Source organism: Chiloscyllium plagiosum, unplaced genomic scaffold, assembly GCF_037043375.1.
Source record: "Chiloscyllium plagiosum isolate Xiang-an unplaced genomic scaffold, Cpla_swu_hap1 HiC_scaffold_2, whole genome shotgun sequence".
Lineage (NCBI taxonomy): Eukaryota > Metazoa > Chordata > Chondrichthyes > Orectolobiformes > Hemiscylliidae > Chiloscyllium > Chiloscyllium plagiosum.
Window position 1 is genome coordinate 19,499,524 of NW_028270140.1, and position 21,320 is coordinate 19,520,843.

General features: G+C 40.7%; 2 protein-coding genes across 5 annotated transcripts in view; one reads left to right on the plus strand and one right to left on the minus strand.

Moving 5' to 3' along the window:
- LOC122565011 (signal-transducing adaptor protein 1-like) overlaps positions 1-11,958 on the plus strand; it is a 79,893-nt gene extending 67,935 nt beyond the window's left edge. For 2 of the 4 annotated variants that reach the window (XM_043720671.2, XM_043720648.2), the window contains exons 9-13: positions 2,742-2,900; positions 3,575-3,634; positions 4,403-4,435; positions 4,535-4,594; positions 11,763-11,958. In XM_043720671.2, coding sequence (XP_043576606.2) covers positions 2,742-2,900; positions 3,575-3,634; positions 4,403-4,435; positions 4,535-4,594; positions 11,763-11,827 — 377 coding nt within the window. In that variant the 3' untranslated portion in view covers positions 11,828-11,958. The remainder of the gene's footprint in view (positions 1-2,741; positions 2,901-3,574; positions 3,635-4,402; positions 4,436-4,534; positions 4,595-11,762) is intronic. The other 2 variants (XM_043720657.2, XM_043720666.2) reach the window with 2 other exon arrangements.
- A 3,768-nt stretch (positions 11,959-15,726) lies between these two features.
- uba6 (ubiquitin like modifier activating enzyme 6) overlaps positions 15,727-21,320 on the minus strand; it is a 122,110-nt gene continuing 116,516 nt past the window's right edge. The window contains exons 32-33 of the mRNA XM_043720610.2: positions 18,943-19,037; positions 15,727-17,881 (exon numbers count right to left, since the gene is read on the minus strand). Of these exons, the coding sequence (XP_043576545.2) occupies positions 17,746-17,881; positions 18,943-19,037 (231 nt within the window). The 3' untranslated portion in view covers positions 15,727-17,745. The remainder of the gene's footprint in view (positions 17,882-18,942; positions 19,038-21,320) is intronic.

Consider the following 21,320-nt stretch of genomic DNA (forward strand, 5'->3'; position numbering starts at 1 on the left):
AGAAATTCCATAGATTAGCAACTCTCTGGGTGAAGAAGTTCCTTCTCAGTTCACTTCTAAACCTGCTCCTTCTAATCTTGAGACCAGTGGAAACATCCTCTCAGTGGAAACATCCTCTCTATTTCTATTTTATCAATTCCCTTCATAATTTTGAATGTTTCTATTGAATTCTTCTGAATTCCAATGAACATAGTCTCTCCTCATAAGCCAACCCCCTCAACTCCAGAATCAACCTGGTGAACTTCCTCTGCATCCCCTCCAGTGCCTTTTACATCCTTTCTTAAGTAAGGAGACCAAAACTACACACAGTACCCCAGGTGTGGCCTCACCAGCACTTTGTAAAGCTGTAACTTTACCTCTCTGCTTTTAAACTCAACCCCTTTAGCAATGAAGGACAAAATCCCATTTGCCTTCCTAATTACTTGTACCTGCAGACCAACCTTCTGCGATTCATGCACAAGGACACCTATGTTCCTCTGCATAGCAGCATGCTACAACTCTTTACCATTCAAGTGATACCTATTTTGCTGTTACTCCTGCCAAAATGTATGACTTCACATTTACTAACATTGTATTCCATCTGCCAGACCTTTGCAGGTGGAAAACAGAGGAATGAAGTTGAGAAACATATCAGCCATGATCAAATGGTGGAACAGTATTGAGAGGCAGTATGGCCTAATTTTGCTCCTAATTCATTTGGTCTTATAATTTGAAAGGAAAAGTTGGTGAATTGGGCAGATAGATGGCAAAATCAAGTTCACTGTGGAGAGCTGTGTGGTAATTTATTTTGATGAACTTAGAGAAACAGTATAAGATAGTATAAAACGCCTCAGAAAGATGTGCAAGACACCAGGGCAGTTAAAAGATCACGCAGTGTCTTCGACCTTATTCATACGGGATGGAATACATGAGTAAGGAGATTATGCTGAACTGGGTAATGCAGCATCATACCTCACCTGGTGTAATGTACACAGTTCCAGGTGCCACATTTCAGGAAGGATGTGAACACATTGGAAGTGTGGAAGAGATTTATCAGAATATCACCAGGAATGTGAAACTTCATTAATGAAACTAGATTGTAGAAGTTGGTAATGTCTTCCTTGGTGAAGAGATAGCTGAGGGAGATTTGTTGAAATTTATCAAAGTCATGAGTGGTCTGGTTAGAGCAGATAGGGAGAAACTATTCTTGCTGTTTTGGATTGAGAACAAGAGGGCAAAGGTTTAAAGTAATTTGTGAAATAACAACACAAAGAGGGAAAAAAACTTTATCACACAGCGAATAGTTGTAGCCTAGAATGAACTGTCTGGAATTTTCTTAGATTCACAGGTTCAGTTGAAAAATATAAAAGGGCATTAGATGATTATTTAAGTAGAAACAATAGACAGAGTTATGCTGAGAAGGCAGGAGAATGTCACTGAGTCATGATGCTCATTTGGACAGGGTGAAGTCTTCTGCATTGTAAAAAATACTGCAATTTTATGAAAAGGTTGGAACCCTCCATTTTATTCACAGAAGATTGGAGTCAGCATTCCTCTAATTTTCTTACTGGCTGTGCAGACCTCCAGTCTCGAGCATTGCAGAGACTTCTGGAATCAGAAGTCAATGTCGTGATTGTCATACCAACTCTGATCACAATACATGGAACATCAGATATATAGTCCACAAGCAGTTGCACAGCTTAGAGGGAGCTTTGGTTGGAGTCCTCCATTTTGAACTCAAGGTGCACAATCCTACACAACAGCATCTGTGTTATACTTCAAAATTATTTGTCTTTAAAACAAGGGAAATAAATAATCATATTAGAAAGACACAACCTCAGAAATAATATTGCCAGGAAGATTTACTTTCCAGAATGGGCCAAGTAGAACACAATATTGGACATCTTGGAGAAAACAGTTTTTAAGATATAGAAAGCCACTCAATCACACACTAAATCATAGCTGAACAAATTAATGATTCTCTACACAAAAAGGAATATAACTGACGACATTACACCTTACCAACCTGTAACGTAACAGAGACTTTTGAAGAATTATTGAGAACCATTGATAATTAGCTTACCTTCAGAAGAGTTAAATTAAGTGTTCAGTTTATTTAAAGAAATTTATCATTAATTAGAAAAGAAACACTTAGTGATTGGAATAGTTACATTGGCACAAAGGTATTATATTTTATTACGAGAGAGAGATCGTGAATTGTTCTATTACTTGCAAACAATAGGAATCCATTGTTTTGAAAATATATACATTTCACTGCTACACTGCAATCAAGTGCTGAGTAAAAATGCATTCATCCACTACATGGATAACAGAAAATATACACTTGAAGATCATCAAGCATTTTGAATTTAAAGTATGTTTATTTCTAACTTATGAGAGGCAGACAGCAGAACAGTACTCTATATCTTCTACTGCTGCTAAGTCTCTCCAATTGCATAAATCTGCTGGTCGGTTTCAATAGTCTCTACTGCTCTCCAATGTTATTTCGCTCTGCTACATTGCAATCAAAAGTCTCAGTTGTTTTTGCAGATATCAATATTCAGTAACCTTAAAAATGCTTAATAATCATGTACAACAGATCAGAGTGTTCATCATTCTTATTTTCACACCTTACAGGCCAAATTTAAACCAAAGTCTAAATTAATCTCAATAGTCATGGCTATGGTTTCTGCAGAAACAATGTTATATTCAATTATTTCAAACATGTGACCTCAGTTATTTTGCTTTTGTCCTTATTTCAGAGGTGTCTAAAAGTCCAAATGAAAAGGCAAACAAGACGTTGCCTGTATCAAGAGTCGCCCCAATTCAACATTCCCCAGTCCTACCACCTGAGCATCCAGGCATCCCAGGAATAACGAAATTTCCAACCAAATCTTCACGAAAGCTGCCTTTAAAACAAGGTGTGTTTCATTTTTTTTTTGATTTGTCAATGTCACTTCAGTTAACTACTTTAACAAATAGTTAATGATAGTTATAGAATCTGGAGAGGCAAAAATAAGCACTTTAAGTCTTTTGGAACAAAGATACATCATGTATGAACTGCAGCTGAACAAGATTGGTTTGACTGACTGGCCTTATCACATTTTGTGTTCACAAAATAAAACATCCATAACACTAATTGAAAAACAACTACAACATATTACTGACAGCCCAAAATCCAATTATCTTAACAACATCCAGATTTGGGGTAGTCCAGTAGAAAGCACATTCAACATAAAAACAAATGAAGTCCAAGGTCCGATTTCTAGTCTTCACTGAATTTGTTTATTTTCAACCAAATGGAAAAAGTGGTGCTGAATTTGTATCTGACATTCCCTTGCTGGTAGGGAAAGGGGTGTGGAGTATTGTGGAGGTTGAGGGCGATGGATGGAACTCAAAGGAGAGCTTGAATCAATTAAAATTTGCAGTTTTGGTGGATATTATGTCTTGCAGAGAGACCAGTGTTTCTGTTTCATCTGTTTCACACATTGAATGCAGGTCTAAGGCAGTTTGAGTTAAGAAAAATATTTGTCACAGACCAAGGCTGCCATCTTACCAAGTAAAGTATTTGGTAACATCAGTTTTACTTTTGCAGAAATGAGCAGCAGAAGTCCAGTGAACATGGAACCTGAGCCAAGTTACATGAATGATGAATGTAGGAACTATATCGTGTTCTATCTTTTTTTCTTTGGGATTACAACTTACTTTTTGTGTGAAGTTTCGTTCACAATGTTTCAACGTTAGCATTGTATTAAGTTTTAATTCTTTAATTCTTTACTTCTTTAATTACAAAAATAACTCATGTTAACTCTGCGAGTTATTGCTTACAGCCTCACATGCTTCCATAGCTGAGGTATTTAATGTTATCCAGTTATTTCTGCATTCAGTGAGTGTTTTTACAATTGAAACAAAATCTCTTCATTCACAAACATAACACCTTATGGGGTCTGCGGTTTGAGGATCCTTTGCTAATTAATTATGCAATCAGCTCATGTACTAAGCTGACAATGTAACCTTTTCAAAGAAGAGACAGAAACAATTTTGAGGATCAACAACGTTATCCTAATGGCAACTGACATGGAAATATGAGGCTGCCTTAGTTGAGCATAGATCACCATGGTGTTTAGTGAATGAAAATATGAGTTAACACTCAGGTTTTAGAGAATAGTAAGTAATAATGAAACTTGCTGTCCTAATCAAACCCATCGCTGCACTCTAAAAGTCGGCGGCTTTTACTGTGATATTTGGCTATCTGTCCAGATGATCCAATTCTACCCAAAAGCTGACATATTAATTGTGTCAAATATTTTGAAGTGACCAATGCGCAAGTTTACTTGCTCAGTGCATTATGTGATAGTGACATTCAGGGCTCATTGCATGGCTGATAACAGGATCATAATAGACATTTCTTTATCTGTTTCAGTTCTTCTAAAAATGAACCAGGTGATCATAGCAGGTAAGTGGAGGATCTGTTCCTGAATTTAATTGCAATGTTTGTGTGATTTACACATGCAGATTGAAAAGTGAATGGAATTTGTCTTTTGCTTTAATGCAGATGATAGGCCTCCAACCCGTCCTCCTCCAAAACCAAGATCATCTCGGCTCTTTGCTGCAGGTATTCTTGCCATTTTTAATTTCATTTCCTCGTGTTGTTTAGAAATTGCTTTATTTATTATAATTTGTCCAATGTCTCAGGCACGGGAGACTAATAGACGTTTATTTTTAATTGGATGAATCAGGAAAAATGGTTTCCCTTTGTCCATGATAAGAGATTGTCAATTTACAATTGTCTTCAGGAGACTGAGGTGGAAGGTTGGAAAATACCTACTTTGCTCAAGTGAATGGCACAGCATAAAATACTCTGTCACAACAAAGGATTAAGACAACTCTTTATAATGTATAGAGAGATTGGATACACTGTTTACAAGTTTAGAACTTGAAACTTAAATTTCTTCGCTAAGGGCATCTGGTTACTGTCTGACATAAACAAGAATAAGATTTTCTAGTCTTTACTTCTATAAATGTAAAGATGAAATAAAAGCAATAGTCCATATTCTATTTAGTAAGGTATGTCTGGACTGATTATGCCTGTATTTACACATTATGGGAAATTGTAGACCCAGCTGGTGGTCTAGAAGATCATGTGAGTAGGAGATGGCTCTGGCTGGAGCAACTTGAGCTCTGGGTGTTGGAGCTTGAGCAGCAGCTGGAGGACATAAAGTCATAGAGCTATACAACATGGAAAAGGACCTTTTGGTCCAAGTCAGCCATGCTGAACAGATATCCTGAATTAACCTAGTCCCATTTGCCAGCACTTGGCCCTTATCCCTCTAAAACCTTCCTATTCGTATACCCATCCAGATATCTTTTAAATATTATAATTGTACCAGCCTCCACCACTTCCTCTGGCAGCTCACTCCATAAACACACCGTCCTCTGCGTGAAAAAGCTGCCCCTTGGGTCCCTTTTACATCTTTCCCCTCTCACCTTAAACCTATGCCCTTTAGTTCTGGACTCCCATACTGCAGGGCAAAGACCTTGTCTATTTACCCTATCCATGCCCCTCATGTTCAGGAGATTGAGAGATTTGTGGATAGTGTGTGTCAGGACATGGTCACTCGCACGCTTAAGGGAGTGTAGGCAAAGAGGGAATTGATGATGGCCAGACAGAAGACAGGAACAAAGTGGGTAGTGAAAGAGTGCATCTTGCTTGTAAACTATTTTTCAGCCTTGGGAAATGGTGAGAGTGGCTATTCCTCTGTGGAGGCCAGCCAGAGCAATGCCACATTGGGTGGCCCATAGTTCAGGAAGAAGTGTGGAGGGGCAGTACTGGTAGGGTTTATGAGCAAGGGGAGTAGGTGGGTGCTTCTGTGGCTGTAGTCATGACTTAAAGTTGGTAGGTTGTCTCCCAACTACCAGGTTCATGATGTCATGGAATGGCTGCAGGGCATTCTGAAGGGAGAGAGTCAACAGCCAGAGACCATGGTCCACACTGGAACTCATGCCACAGGAAAAATGAAAAAGGAGGTTCCCCAAAAGACTTTAGGGAGTTCCACAGAAAACCGAAAACCGAAAAGCAGGACTTCAGAAGTAATCTCTGCTTTAATCCTAGTGCCATACAGTAGTGAGCATAGGAAAAGAAGAAAAGAGCAGATGAGTGCATGGCTAGAAAAGTAGGTGTGGGAAGGAGGGCTTCAGATTTCTGAGGTATTGGGACTGTTTCTGGTGGAGGTGGGGACTGTACAAGTTCAGTGAGTTACATCTAAAGAGGAATGGGACCAAGCTTCTCTGTGAGGTTTGCTAATGCTGTTCAGGCAGATCTTAAATGAAATTTGCAGGGGTAGAAGATCCTGATAAGTAGTTCAGAGGGCACAGCTGGAGTTAAGGCTAAGTCTAGAAAGCAGAGAAAACAAGCTAGATGAAATAGAAATGTGTTTAGCAAGACTAAATGGAACATATTTTAATTCAAGGAGTGTGAGGAACAAGATGAGCTGAGGGCATACATAGGCATGTCGGAGTATGGTGTCACAGCTATGACTGAGACACATACATTGTGGGAGGTTTGCACCCGAGATTGCAATATTGATCAAGGAATCCATTATGTTAGAGAGTGGGGACATTATCTTAGAAGAATCATGTAATGAAGATATATGGTTAGAAGTAGAAATAAGCAATAATGATATAAAAATTGTAGGGGGTGGTAAATGGTGAGGGGGATAGCTGTAAACTGCAGGAGGATATGATTAGATTCCTTACTGTATGGAAACAGGTCCTTTGGCCCAACAAGTTCACACCGACCCTCTGAAGAGCAACCCATTCCCCACACGTATCCCTGACTAATGCACCTAACACTATGGGCAATTTACTACGGCCAATTCACCTGACCTGTACATCTTTGGATTGTGGGAGGAAACGCACGCTGACACGGGGAGAACATGCAAATTCCACGCAGACAGTCGCCTGAGGCTGGAATCAAACCCGGGTCCCTGGCGCTGTGAGGTAGCTGTGCTAACCACTGAGCCACCGTGCCACCTCAATCAATGCACTGGTCAAGTAGGTGGAGCAGTGACAAATAGAATTCAACCTGGAATGGACTTTGGGACAGCTAACAAGTAAAGTGATTACACTATGAATGCTAGGACCCTAAAAATTACTAAAGGTCAGAGGAACTTTAAGGTAGCAGGGCAAATAGATAAGGTAGTTAAGAAGACATATAGGATACTTACCTATATTAACTGAGGCATAGAATACAAGAGCCAATGAGTTTATTGGAATTGTATAAAATACTGGTTTGGCCACAACTAGAATACTTATGCAGTTCTTGTCACCACATGCCTGAGAGAGGATACAGAAGAGATTTTCCAGGATGCTGTCTTGGCTGGAGGGTCTGATATATGAGGCAAGATTGGATAGGCTGTGGGCATTTTTCTTGGAGCAGTGAAGTACCTGATAGAGATGTATAAGTTGAGGTGTATAGATTAGATGAATAGGAATGTACTATTTCCATTAGTCGAGGGGTCAATAACTAGAGGACATAGACTTAAGGCACAAAGTGAAAGGCTAAGAGGGGAGTTGATGAATGTTTCCAACCAGAGGGTAATGAGAGAACAAACATATATAAGGTCAGAGTTCCCAAGGAACTGCTGTGTGTTGTGTTTTTTTAGTTATTTACAATAAATGTAAGGACCTAGGACCATAGGATGTAGGAGCAGAAATAGGCCATTCAGCTTTTGAACCTGCCGCACCATTTAATCAGACCCTGACTAATCTGAAACTTACGCCCCCACCGACCTCGCAGACTCCGCCATCGCCGCCCAGACAACCGTTTCCACGATCGCCAGGAAGACCATCGCCGACAGATTCGCGGCCTCCGCGGCTATCGGGAATAACACCGTTTCTGTCATCGCCACAGCCACTTCCGCCCCCTGGGTTGCCGTCGCCGCAGCCACTTCCGTCCCCAGTGACATCACTAACCTGCACGAGCACCACGCCGCATGCGTCTCCGCCCCCACGCCGATCTCCGTCACCACACCTAACTCCGCCCCCACGCCGATCTTCGTCACCATGCCTAAACCCGCCCCCACACCGATCTCCGTCCCCGCCCCACGCCCAACCCCGCCCCCACTCCCAGCTCCAGCCCCACACCACGTCCCAGATCCTAGCTCCCAGCCCTGCCGTGTTTTTACCATCCCTCCAGAACTACCCCTCTCTGAGGATGAAAGATCAGTCCTCAGCAGAGGCCTCACCTTCATTCCCCTACGGTCCCGGATTAACGAGTTCAACACGTGGTGAGACATCGAACATTTCTTCTGCCGACTTCGCCTCCATGTCTACTTCTTCAACCAGGATTCTCGCCCACTCTCTGACGACCCCTTCTCCTGCCTCCAACACACCCCATCCACCTGGACACCCCGTGCTGGCCTCTTACCTGCCCTCGATCTCTTCATAGCCAATTGCCACCGCAACATTAACCGCCTCAACTTCCCCACCCCTCTCACCCACTCCAACCTCTCACCCTCGGAACGTGCAGCCCTCCACTCCCTCTGTTCCAACCCCAACTTCACTATCAAACCGGCAGACAAGGGAGGCGCAGTGGTAGTTTGGCGCACCGATCTTTATATTGCTGAGGCTAAACGCCAGCTCGCGGACACCTCCTCCTACTGCCCCCTTGACCATGACTCCACCTCCCACCACCAAACCATCATCTCCTAGACCATCCATAACCTCATCACCTCAGGGGATCTCCCATCCACCGCCTCCAACCTCATAGTCCCACAACCCCGCACCGCCCGTTTCTACCTCCTGCCCAAAATCCACAAACCTGCCGACCCATTGTCTCACCCTGCTCCTGCCCCACCGAGCTCATCTCTGCATACCTCGACACAGTCCTGTCCCCCTTAGTTCAAGAACTCCCCACCTACGTTCGGGACACCACCCATGCCCTCCACCTCCTCCATGATTATCGCTTCCCCGGTACCCAACGCCTTATCTTCACCATGGACATCCAGTCCCTGTACACCTCCATCCCCCATCACGAAGGACTCAAAGCCCTCTGCTTCTTCCTTTCCCGCTGTACCAACCAGTACCCTTCCACTGACACCTTCCTTCGACTGACTGAACTGGTCCTCACCCTGAACAACTTCTCTTTCCAATCCTCCCACTTCCTCCAAACCAAAGGAGTAGCCATGGGCACCCGCATGGGCCCCAGCTATGCCTGCCTCTTCGTAGGATATGTGGAACAGTCCATCTTCCGCAGCTACACTGGCACTACCCCCCACCTTTTCCTCCGCTACATTGATGACTGTATCGGCGCTGCCTCGTGCTCCCACAAGGAGGTTGAACAGTTCATCTACTTTACCAACACCTTCCACCCCGACCTCAAATTCACCTGGACCATCTCAGACTCCTCCCTCCCCTTCCTAGACCTTTCCATTTCTATCTCGGGCGACCGAATCAACACGGACATTTACTATAAACCGACCGACTCCCACAGCTACCTAGACTACACCTCCTCCCACCCTGCCCCCTGTAAAAATGCCATCCCATATTCCCAATTCCTTCGTCTCCGCCGCATCTGCTCCCAGGAGGACCAGTTCCAATACCGTACAACCCAGACCGCAATTTCCCTCCAGACGTGATCGAAGATGCCCTCTACCGCATCTCCTCCACTTCCTGCTCCTCCGCCCTTGAGCCCCGCCCCTCCAACCGCCACCAGAACAGAACCCCACTGGTCCTCACCTACCACCCCACCAACCTTCATATACAGCGTATCATCCGCCATCATTTCCGCCACCTCCAAATGGACCCCACCACCAGGGATATATTTCCCTCCCCTCCCCTATCAGCGTTCCGAAAAGACCACTCCCTCCGTGACTCCCTTGTCAGGTCCACACCCCCCACCAACCCAACCTCCACTCCCGGCACCTTCCCCTGCAACCGCAAGAAATGCAAAACTTGCGCCCACACCTCCCCCCTTACTTCCCTCCAAGGCCCCAAGGGATCCTTCCATATCCACCACAAAATCACCTGCACCTCCACACACATCATTTATTGCATCCGCTGCACCCGATGTGGACTCCTCTATATTGGGGAGACAGGCCGCCTACTTGCGGAACGTTTCAGAGAACACCTCTGGGACACCTGGACCAACCAACCCAACCACCCCGTGGCTCAACACTTCAACTCCCCCTCCCACTCCACCAAGGACATGCAGGTCCTTGGACTCCTCCATCGCCAGACCATAGCAACACGATGGTTGGAGGAAGAACACCTCATCTTCCGCCTAGGAACCTGCCAACCACAAGGGATGAACTCAGATTTCTCCAGTTTCCTCATTTCCCCTCCCCCCACCTTGTCTCAGTCAAATCCCTCAAATTCAGCACCGCTTTCCTAACCTGCAATCTTCTTCCTGACCTCTCTGCCCCCACCCCCACTCCAGCCTATCACCCTCACCTTGACCTCCTTCCACCTATCGCATTTCCATTGCCCCTCCACCAAATCCCTCCTCCCTACCTTTTATCTTAGCCTGCTGGACACACTTTCCTCATTCCTGAAGAAGGGCTCATGCCCGAAACGTCGATTCTCCTGCTCCTTGGATGCTGCCTGACCTGCTGTGCTTTTCCAGCAACACATTTTCAGCTCTGATCTCCAGCATCTGCAGTCCTCACTTTCTCCTCCTAATCTGATAATCCTTAACTTCATTTTCCTGCCTTTTCCTCATGAGTCTTGATTCCCTTACTGATTAAAAATCAGCCTCAGTCTTGAACATACTTAATGAGCTGAAAATGTGTTGCTGGAAAAGCGCAGCAGGTCAGGCAGCATCCAGGGAACAGGAGAATCGACGTTTCGGGCATAAGCCCTTCTTCAGGACCTCACTTTCTCCTCAAACATACTTAATGAACCAACCTCAACAGCAACTCTGCAGGAAACAATTATACAATTTCACAACCCTCTGGGAAAAGGAATTCCTCCTCATCTGTTTTAAATGAACAATCCCCTTCCTCTGAGATTACACTGTTTGGCCTCAGTCCCTCTCAGAAAGGGAAACAACCTCTTTGATCTACCTTCAGAGTATCCCAGATATGGTCTAACTGGTGCCTTGTATAGTTTTAGCTAGACTTCCCTGTTTTTATACTCCATTCCCTTTGAAATAAAGACCAATGTGCTGTTGGTATTTAAGCTCATTGACAGAATAGAATGTACAGCTTGGTAACAGACAGCCTGGGAGTCGTTCAGTGACTAAGCTGAAAAGTGTGTGTATGGAGTTGAGCTGAAGATCAGGCTTGGATGTGAGGACTCACATGACTGAATACTGTACCACACAAAGGATGGCTACTTGGGCAATGTACTAAAATTGCCTGATCCCTGTGGATTCAAAGTGGAACAACTTCAGAACAAGATTTCTTTTACAAAAAAAATGGACCACCAATTTGGAACTTAAATCCAGAATTCTGAAACTGGGTGATGAACTTTGTTCAAAACGCTAATGAAATGATACTGTGCATTTTCTCCATATTAATTGTTGGAGGAACGAAACAGAATCCAAACAAACTGGACTTTTTGTAATCAAGTTTCATCTTGCAGGAAACATTGTGCAAGCAGAGACATATCCATTCCAACTCTTTGAAAATCATTTTGTTGTGAAAAGTAGTAACTCACAGTACTCAGTCTTCACATCTCTCATCTAATTTGTCAGGATGTTGGTTGGATGTTGAGTGATGAGCGTTGTGAAATATCAAAATGTAAAAATATGATTGAGCTTTTTCTTCTCATGTTCTTTGCAGGTGGAGCTAGTAGTGATGAACTAATGGCAAAGCTGAAAGAGAGACGGGCAAGACTGGGAGATTAACAAACCGTGACTCAAATGCATATTTGTGTTACTGAGTTACAGAAGCTGCAAACACAAGCATTTCACTTTGGTTGAAATCACTGACTCTTTGAATGTAAAGTACATCAAAGTAAACAAAAAGAAATAGTCAGAATTCTGCGTTTTACCAATCCACGTCTCTTTCGCCTCCAGTAACATGAAAGGTGACATTCTCACAAGAACAATTTAAGATCTAGTCCTGTGTTTGGAAAATCTAATGATAAATTTGAAACATCGAATGCATCTTTCTGTTCTGCATTCTAGAGGAGTTTTAATTGGGAACCCAAAAGCTAACGTCCAAAAGCAAACTTTTAAATCTCTGAAACTTAGGTGGCAGATAACTACCTACAAGATTGAGTGAAAAAATGAAAGACTGGCGTGGAAGATAATCTTGCAAGTTGATAATTGAAGGATTATTCGTGATATTGCAATGATATTATTTTCGAAGCTTCACTTAGGTGGTGCAAATGCAGAAAGAACTCATCGATCACAACCTCAAATATCCCAAAGTGGTACAGCGTCTGAAGTATTTTGGTGCTGTTGTACAAGGCAGGGTCCCACAAACACCAATGGAATTATCTGGTTATTATTCATTTTAGTGATGTTGGTTGAGTGATCAATATAGGTCTAGTGACCAGGAAATTTTACCTAACGTTTTGCAAATAGTGACATGGAATCTTTTACACACCTAAGCAGCTGGTGCCTTGATTTAGCAACTTACCTTTAAAAATCTTTTGACTTGGAGGTGAGAGCATAGTAGCTGAAGTATTACAGAATTCAGAAAAGGGATATAATGCTAGCAAATGTATTCCTTTCAATTAGGAGTCGAGAGGAAATTCAAGCCAGTATTTCCACTGGTATCATCAAAAATATGAGCAGGTAGCGTGTAAATTGAAAGCTGAAATTCTGTAGAGCTCACCTAAGTCTGTTTATCAATCACATTGTTTTCCCCTTGCTTTTAAAGCAACTCTGTATCTATCTTTCACCGACTGCATATCCCAAGACCACAACTTTTATTTTTGACCTTTCACTTTCCAGTTTCATATTGCTGTTTAAAGTGGTTGAGGTTTTAATTGAATGTTTGTCTTCCAAGTGCTGCCAGTGGCAGTTTCAAGATTATGCAACATACAGTTGTTCCGATCATTGAATCGTACAGAAAAATGACATTCAGCCCATCTTACCATTTCTTTTCAGAAGTATGGTTACAAAGCCAAGCAGCAAAGCATAGTATTTACAACTGAACTGTACCCGTATTGACGTCGTAGTTAGTGAAGTGCAGACTGCAATCTTTTAATCGAGGGAACAAAAGTAATTTTACCATGCTGTAGATTGGGATTATTGAATATTTGCCATTGGGGCCAGATCCCCTGTAGTAATGTTCTCAAAACTCAGGCAACTTTATTGCTTTGAAAGGATTTATTTATTTGTGCTGTATCATCACTGATGGATAAAACTAAACGAGAACATTAGGATTAAACCTTGGCACAACATCGTGGGCCAAAGGGCCTGTTCTGTGCTGTACTTTTCTATGTTCTAACATCTAAAGCTCTTATTATCAGCCACTTTGGAGTTTTATGTAAATTGATGAGCGCTGATTTCACTTTTTGTAGCTTGAGGTATGTAATGCACAACAATCCAGAGAAATAATAAACGTACAAAAGGGGTAAAATAATAGTTGTCTATTTGGATTTTCAAAGAACATTTATTGAAGTGCTTGTTAAGAGGGTATTGCACAGCATTGGGACACATGGAGTTAGAATTATCAAGGCTGAGGATTAGTTAATAGAATAAAACCAAGTAGGAATAAGGAAGACATTTCCTGGTTGGCATGCTGGCAAGGCACCACAGGATCAGTACTGGTGCCTCAGCTATTTTCAATCTATATTAGGGATTCAGATGGGGAACTGAGAGTAACGTATAGAGTTTTGTGATGATACAAAAGTAAGCTGTGAGAAAGATGTAAAGCATTTTCGGGGGTTGAAGGCGAGCTTGCAGACAGGTTGAGAAAATGTGCAGAAACATGGCAGATGGAATACAATATGACAAAATGTGAAGTTATCCACTTTAGTAGGAAAAGTAAGTGTTAATTTCTTTTTGAATGGCGACAGACTGTTTGCCTTCAGAGAAATTCAGGTATATTCTATGACTCAGTTAGAATCCAGGTACAGCTAGAAATTAGCAAGAACATTCTATATTACCTTTTATCAGGGAAAAAGAATGAAAAGTGTAAGAGTTTAGATGTCTTACTGTAACTGGACAAGGCATTGGTCTCTTCACCAAAGTAAAAACGTACTTTCTCTGGAAACAGACTGCAATGCAAATTTACAAGACTAGTTCCTGGGAAGCAGGAATAGTTCGTGATTCATTGGAGTTTAAAAATTGGAGGAGATTTAATTGAAACACTTAAAATTCTTAATAGGCTTGTTACTGAGAAAATAATCACCTGGTTGGTGAGTCAAGAATAGAAGATCAAATTCACAACAATGTAGGACTGAGATGAAGAAAATGTCTTCACTTAAATGTTTGTATACATTTTGAATTTTGTATTACATAGTGAGGGATGTTTAGTTGTTGAGCATATTCACATCACAGATGTATTGATTTTACAATGCTATGGGAATTAAAGGATGTGAGCAGAGTGCAGAGAACTAGTCAGGGGGCAAGATCAACATTATCTTGTTGAATGTTGGATAGGCGTGAAAGGCCAAGTTGTCTACTTCCAGCTCCTATTTCTTATGTTCTTGTGTCTTCAGACAAAGAGTGCACCTAATTTCCAGACTGTTCTTTTCTGTATTTGATAATATTTTAGAAGTGTATTGGGAGGAACAGAAGTTTTGTTGCTTTACTGACATTAATATATTGCATGGAACGTGCTTTACATTCTTACTATGTACAAAATGCATTAGTTAGTGCCTGCAACTTTCTTAGTCAAATATTGTTTTGACATTTGATCCACATAGTTGATATTGATAAACTATAATTAGCAAATAATTCTATACCATGTTCATATTAAAATTGAGTAGATTGTACCTGGCCAAGAAAGCAAATGCATATTGTTAGTATGGAGCTGGTTTAAGCAATACTTATTATACTGCACTCTATTCTGCAGTTATAGCTGAAAAGAGCATGACTAGTACACAGCGATCCAGCCAAATTAGTAGTGAATGGCTAAACAAATTGCATACCATATCCATTCAAGTCTGACTCTAACTCTAGAGACTTCAGGGACTGGAGATGGTGATACTGAATAATGATTTTAATAAAGTTTAGAAAATCAAGGAATGAAGGGCAGTTGTGTGATGGCTTAAAGATATTGTAAATGGAGGGTGCAAGGATAGACAGTAGGATTTTGAAAGCAGTTGTACTTGAAATGGGGAATAACTTTTCTTAGGGTAATGTGAGGAATGGGAAACAGGATGTGGTTGGATACGTACAAAAATGTGATTAGAGATGGTCTTATTTATGACTGAAACTTGCAAGAAGTTGAGATAGCAAGATTAAGGGGTTGACTGTGAATGAGTTTGCGTGTTTATGAGAGGGGAATGATTGAGCATAAGAGGGATATAAATTCAGATGGAGATTAAAATCACAGTGCAGACACAGAGTTGGAAAGCAGTTTGTGATACTTAGGTGGGTACTAGGATTTTAAATAAGACACAAGGGAGAAACAGGATGAGATGTTCATAAGCAGAAATTACCAGAGGAGAGGGACAGATAGGTGTCAAGTGGATACAAGTACAACCCCATAAGGCAGGTGGATTAAGATATGTCAGGTAGGAGGCTTCCATCATGGCAGTTTTTTTTTCCATCAATAGAGATACTTTCCAGACAAATACTGATATGTTACTCCAAAATTAAAAAATCAAAACTTTACAAGATAACTGGTTCCAAGTTATTTTATTTTCTCATTGGATTAGGTTTCAGTTCACAGTGTTTGGCTTTTTCAAAGTGAAAATCTAGGGAGGACACTTAAGTAACCTGACTATTCCAAATGGGAAGGGTTGGATATTCACATTTGTATAGTTCTGGGGTATGGGAAAAATAAAATCATGTTTGAAATGTGTCTCAGCAGGAACACCTACATTTTAGCACCTGGGGACAGAATTTCAACTTGTTGCCAAAAGTTGAAAATGTTCACTGCCATTGTGGATCACCTGGCTTGTTAGTTATAAATTTGCACTTCCACAAATTCGATTTCATTATAAATGGAAGTTTGGCTTTCTCAAGGACGTTGGAAAATCAATTAGCTTTTCATTAAACAAATGAAACATACATTCTGAAACTACTTGAATCTTATGCTGGACAACTAGACAGAAAGATCAGAAAATAATTTGCATTTATCTAGCACTTTACTACTTCAGGTTGCTCCAAACACTTTATAGTCAATGGAGTACCTCCAATTGGACTCACTGTTGTAATGTAGGAAATGTTGCTGCCAATATTTGGACAGCAACATTCTACACTGGTCATTTAATAATATCAATGTGTTAAGAGTAGTGATTGGTTGAGGATAAAAATAGGTTAGGACATAAGTAGAGTTTTTCTACTTTGAAACAGTGTCATGGGATATTTTACATCTCTCAAGAGGACAGATGAGGACCTCAGTTTCGTGTCTTATCGGAAAGAGGGCTGCTCTGTTAATGCAGCACAACTCAAGCAGCACACTGAAGTATAATCTTAGATTGTGTTCAGGTCTGTGGAGTAGGTTTTGAATGGCTCAGACAAGAACGTTACCAATGAATTACAGTTGATAGCCCAAAGACAAATTTGCAGTTATATTTTGCCTTTCAAAACCCGAGTTCCGAATTCTTTACAACCAGAAGAGGGACTTCTATGTCCCGTAGTAGATGCATTCTGTAACTCTAATTCAGTGCTCCCATACTGAATATAATCATAATACAATATTACCAAAATATTTAAAATATAAATGAAGCTAAAACCTGCAATTTTGATTACTGCATTATTTACAAAAGAAATTAAAAAATCCCTGCAGATGTCTGCAGATACAAATAATCATCTCCTCAATGTGAAATTACTCACACAAACTCTAATGGTCTGTGAATATAAAATAAGATTTTAACAATATCATACTAAATGACAAGTAAACCAGCCTACAGACACATGATTTACAGAATTTGTTTTAAAAAAACTCAATGGTCTGTGATTTGAATGAAATTGCAGTAGTTACAACAACAAATTGGCTAGTTTTATTTTAAGCTTCTTTGGTCCAAGACTTAAGGGAGACAAATAGAAAAAGCACAACCTGTTGTAGTTGAAAATAGCCAATCTACAGTTGCTAGCATCGCCAAAACAACATGAAATCTGAGTGTACATCAATAATTCAATACTGGAAGACTCAGCTATTTTACAGAAGGAAGGGTCAACTTAATGTGTTTTAAAAATGTTTTACACAGATAGACTGAAGATTGGTGATTATATGGTGGGAATTTATTTCATGGAAATGTTTGATCTAAACAGAAATTCAACTAAGGAGCCACAGTCTATTTCTAAAGCAGTCAATGGTTGAACACTGCTTTCGTACACTTGCTATACATCTTTGGTGCAGGGCAACATGGAACCTTGTTCATTTTGAAATGACAACTAACAAAGCAGTTAAATTAAAACTATGAATGAAGAGTCTCTACAGTAAGGTGATATGCAACATGCTGTTGGGGCTGGACTGTCTTGACTGCATCATAACACAGTATGCGGACAATCATTTAAAAACATCAAATTTTATTGCCACTATTAAGGCAGTCTGCATTGGGCAACATGTGCAGGAGATTACAGAAACATTTACATCACAATAAAGCAGAACAATTTTGCAAATTAGGTGAGTGCTTCTTTACTTCTGTGGCAGTTGGTTCAAGAGGCTGGAGGCATCCAAAGTAAACATGGGCTCAGTTCTCTTCAGGTCGGAAATAGTATCTCACAGGAGGACCTGGCAGATCTTCTTCACCATCAGATTCAGGTGCAAATGACACAGTCAAATCAACATATTTCTTGTCTGATGCTGGTTTGACTAATTTTTGCATTCTGTAGTGGAAAAATATGGACATGAATATAAAACTTTGAATAGTTTTACCTCTGACTAGACACCACTCATCCCTTTCCTCACTCAATTAAAAGTGGCCCATAATAGCTAGACTACCAAAGTGCTCTATAAATGCACCTCTGCTATGGTAATGATTGCGAGACAAGGATCAGACAGAATACGAGGAAAACACATCTAAATTTTACTGTGGGATTTTTCATACCAGAGAGCAGATGGGACCTCAGATAAACTATCAACCTCAAGATTGCAGCACTCCTTCAGTTTTGTACTGGAGTGTTGAACTTAAAGTTCATTGGCTAGGGGGTTTCCACTTGTGCACTTGTCAACATTGGCAGAAAATTGGAGCTTCTTGAATGTAGAAGTAGAAAACCCAAGGACATTCTGTTCTAGAGGAAATTCCCAAGAAGTGACTATGAATCTCCTAATCCACGAAAGGCTGGTTTGTAAAATTGAGGGAAAATAGTTCAATTATAAGCCAGTAACACTGAACCTAACTTGTCATTTTCCATTAATTTCTAAACACCAGTGATGGTACAATCAAATCTTTTGCACCTTATAAAACTGATAATTCTTTGATTATCACAAGTTTTGGTGAAAAATCATTTCTTCCCTGTTTACAATTATGAATATCAAAAACTTAGTCCTTTTGGAAAAGATATAGCTAACCCCTCTTTCCAAGCCAAGATCGATAGATAGATAATCTTCCCTCTCTTGAACCAAAGGTTTCCCCTTAACTCCAAATTATAATGGCACCCCAGCTTCAGGGATCATTATATTTCTCACACCAATCAATCATTCTCCAACCTAAGTGAGATTAATTTGTGCTGGGTTGTATTTAAAATTATCCTATTTTCAGAGAGCTCGGAAGACCAAAAGAGGGAGGAAAAGTTAATCCCATCACTCTGCATTGGTTACAGCCCATATAATAGGTGTGGCAACTGGTTTCAGCCCACACCAGCCTGATGCCTAATTCACTGTGGTACATATTAATGAACCAATTATTAAACTATTTTACTAGTCAACTCAAGCTTGCGATACTTACGTTAATTTTAGTCGCTTCACATGTCCTGGCATGACAGGTACATACAACATTTTCACTCCATGAACCACCATGGTGGGCTCAATGCTGTATCTTTCCTGAAGTAAAAGAAAGTAGCCTTCATTAAAAAAGCAAGCATGTCTGAAATCAATTAAATACTTTACTACTAGCATTCAACTAGGATTTATCTATTATTTGGGTGTGATGGCTCAGGAAAAGCAGTCTTGCCTTTGAGTCAGACGTATGTGGACTCAAGTTCACCGTCAGATACTAGAGAACAGCATTTAGACTGAACTTCAATGCCATATTGAGTGAGTCACATGAAAGTGAGGTCCGACCTGCTTTCATTAAAGATGGACAAAAATAATCCCAAGTCACTATTGAAAGGGTAGCACAGTAGCCCCCATTTGTGATCTGACCAATACTCCCCCCTCAACCAAAACCTCAAACACATTATGTATTTCATTTGAAAGCAAACTACCATGGATGATGTAACATTGAAATAAAAACAAGAGCGTTGAATGTTCTCAGAACAGGAGGCATCTATGGTAAGGGAAACAGGGTCAAGTTTTCAGATCTGCAATCTTTCTTCGTAACTGGATAAAGTTAGGAATGTTCAAAACTTATTACAATGAAGTTGGAGTCAGATTACTTGGAACTTAGGAGTGAAAGGGTTAATTAACCAGAAGCCCAAAACTGTAATACTGAAAAAGCATGTCAAGAAAAGTGGAAGGCTGTAAAAACAAAACAATGACAGAAAAGAAAACAAAAGTCTGAATTAGAATGATAAAAATTCTGTTGGTTTGGAGAAAGCAGAGCAACCATAAACAGACAAACGAGATTCTGCCATGTACATATGAGCATCAAGTACAAAAGGAAAGTGATGTGATGATGAATCTGCGGAAAAATGGCAACAAGCCATAATTGAAGAACTGACCATAGTTTTGATACTCCATGATATTAGAACAATAGGACTGCAATGATATCAGTGGTGAAAACATTTTTGGTCATTTGGAGTATCTGAGAAAGGAGGAAATCAGTAACTATATTTAAGATTCAACAAATTGAGAAAAATTACAGAGAGCCATGCTGAGTTGTAAGGAGTTTGATTGCCCAACACAAAGTAAACTTTTTCATTACAAGAAAACAAGTTTTGAAACTTAGGCATTGGTCAGCAGAATCAACAGGGTAATACTGGAATTTAATCAGTATAATAACAAGTGGTTTACCAGTCAGAAATATTGCAAAGTGTGCTTTTTTTTTAATGAGAACCATCCTTCTCTTTGGAGAATTGGCTTCCAGGGTGACCTGGAGTTATGTGGGATGAAATCTAGCCCCAGATCTAGCTCCAAACTCTCCAAGTCCAACACTCATCCACATATTCCATAATTCTTAAAACAATCTTTTCAATATTAAGGCACGTATCAGTCTTCAGCTAGAACAGAGTGTTCAACTGCAGGCACCTTTTGAAAGAACATCAAGGCATTGGAATAGGGGCAGAGAAAAAATATTAGAATAATATCAGGAATGAAAGACTTCATGTTACAGTTGTGTGTAGAAAGTGGAGGAAAATGGGATTGTTCTCCTTAGAACATAAGAACTAGGAGCAGGAGTAGGCCATCTGGTCCTTGAAGCCCACTCCACAATTCAATAAGACCATGGACTCAGCTCTACTTATCTACCCCATCACAACCATTAATTCATTTACTATTCAGAAAATTAGCCTCCTTAGCTTTAAAAGCATTTACTGAGGAAGCCTCAATAACTTCATTGGGCAGAGAATTCCATACATTCACAACCCTCTGGGTGAAGAAGTTTCTTCTCAATTCAGTTCGAAATCTGCTCCCCCTAATTTTGAGGCTACTCCCTCTTGCCTTAGTTTTACCTACCAGTGGAACCATCCTCTCTACTTCTATATTATCCATTCCCTTCATAATCCTATGTTTCTATGAGATTCCCCCCTCATTCTTCTAAATTCCAAATGAATATAATCCCAGTTTACTCAGTCTCTCCTCAGAAACTAACCCCCTCAACACCGGAATCAACCTAGTGAACCTCCTCTGCACCCCTTCTAGTGCCAGTACATCCTTTCTCAAGTAAGGAGACCAAATCTGCACACAGCTCTCCAGGTGTGGCCTCACCTGCATCCTATATAACTGCAACATAACTGCCTTGCTTTTAAACTCAATCCCTTTAGCAATGAAGAACAAAATCCCATTTGCCTTCCTAATGACTTATTGCACCTGCAGACCAACCTTCAGTGATTCATGCACAAGAACCCTTCTGTACAGCTGGGTGCTGCAATTTCTTACCATTCAAATAATAGTTCTTTTTACTGTTATTCCTACCGAAATGAATGACTTCACATTTATTAACATTGC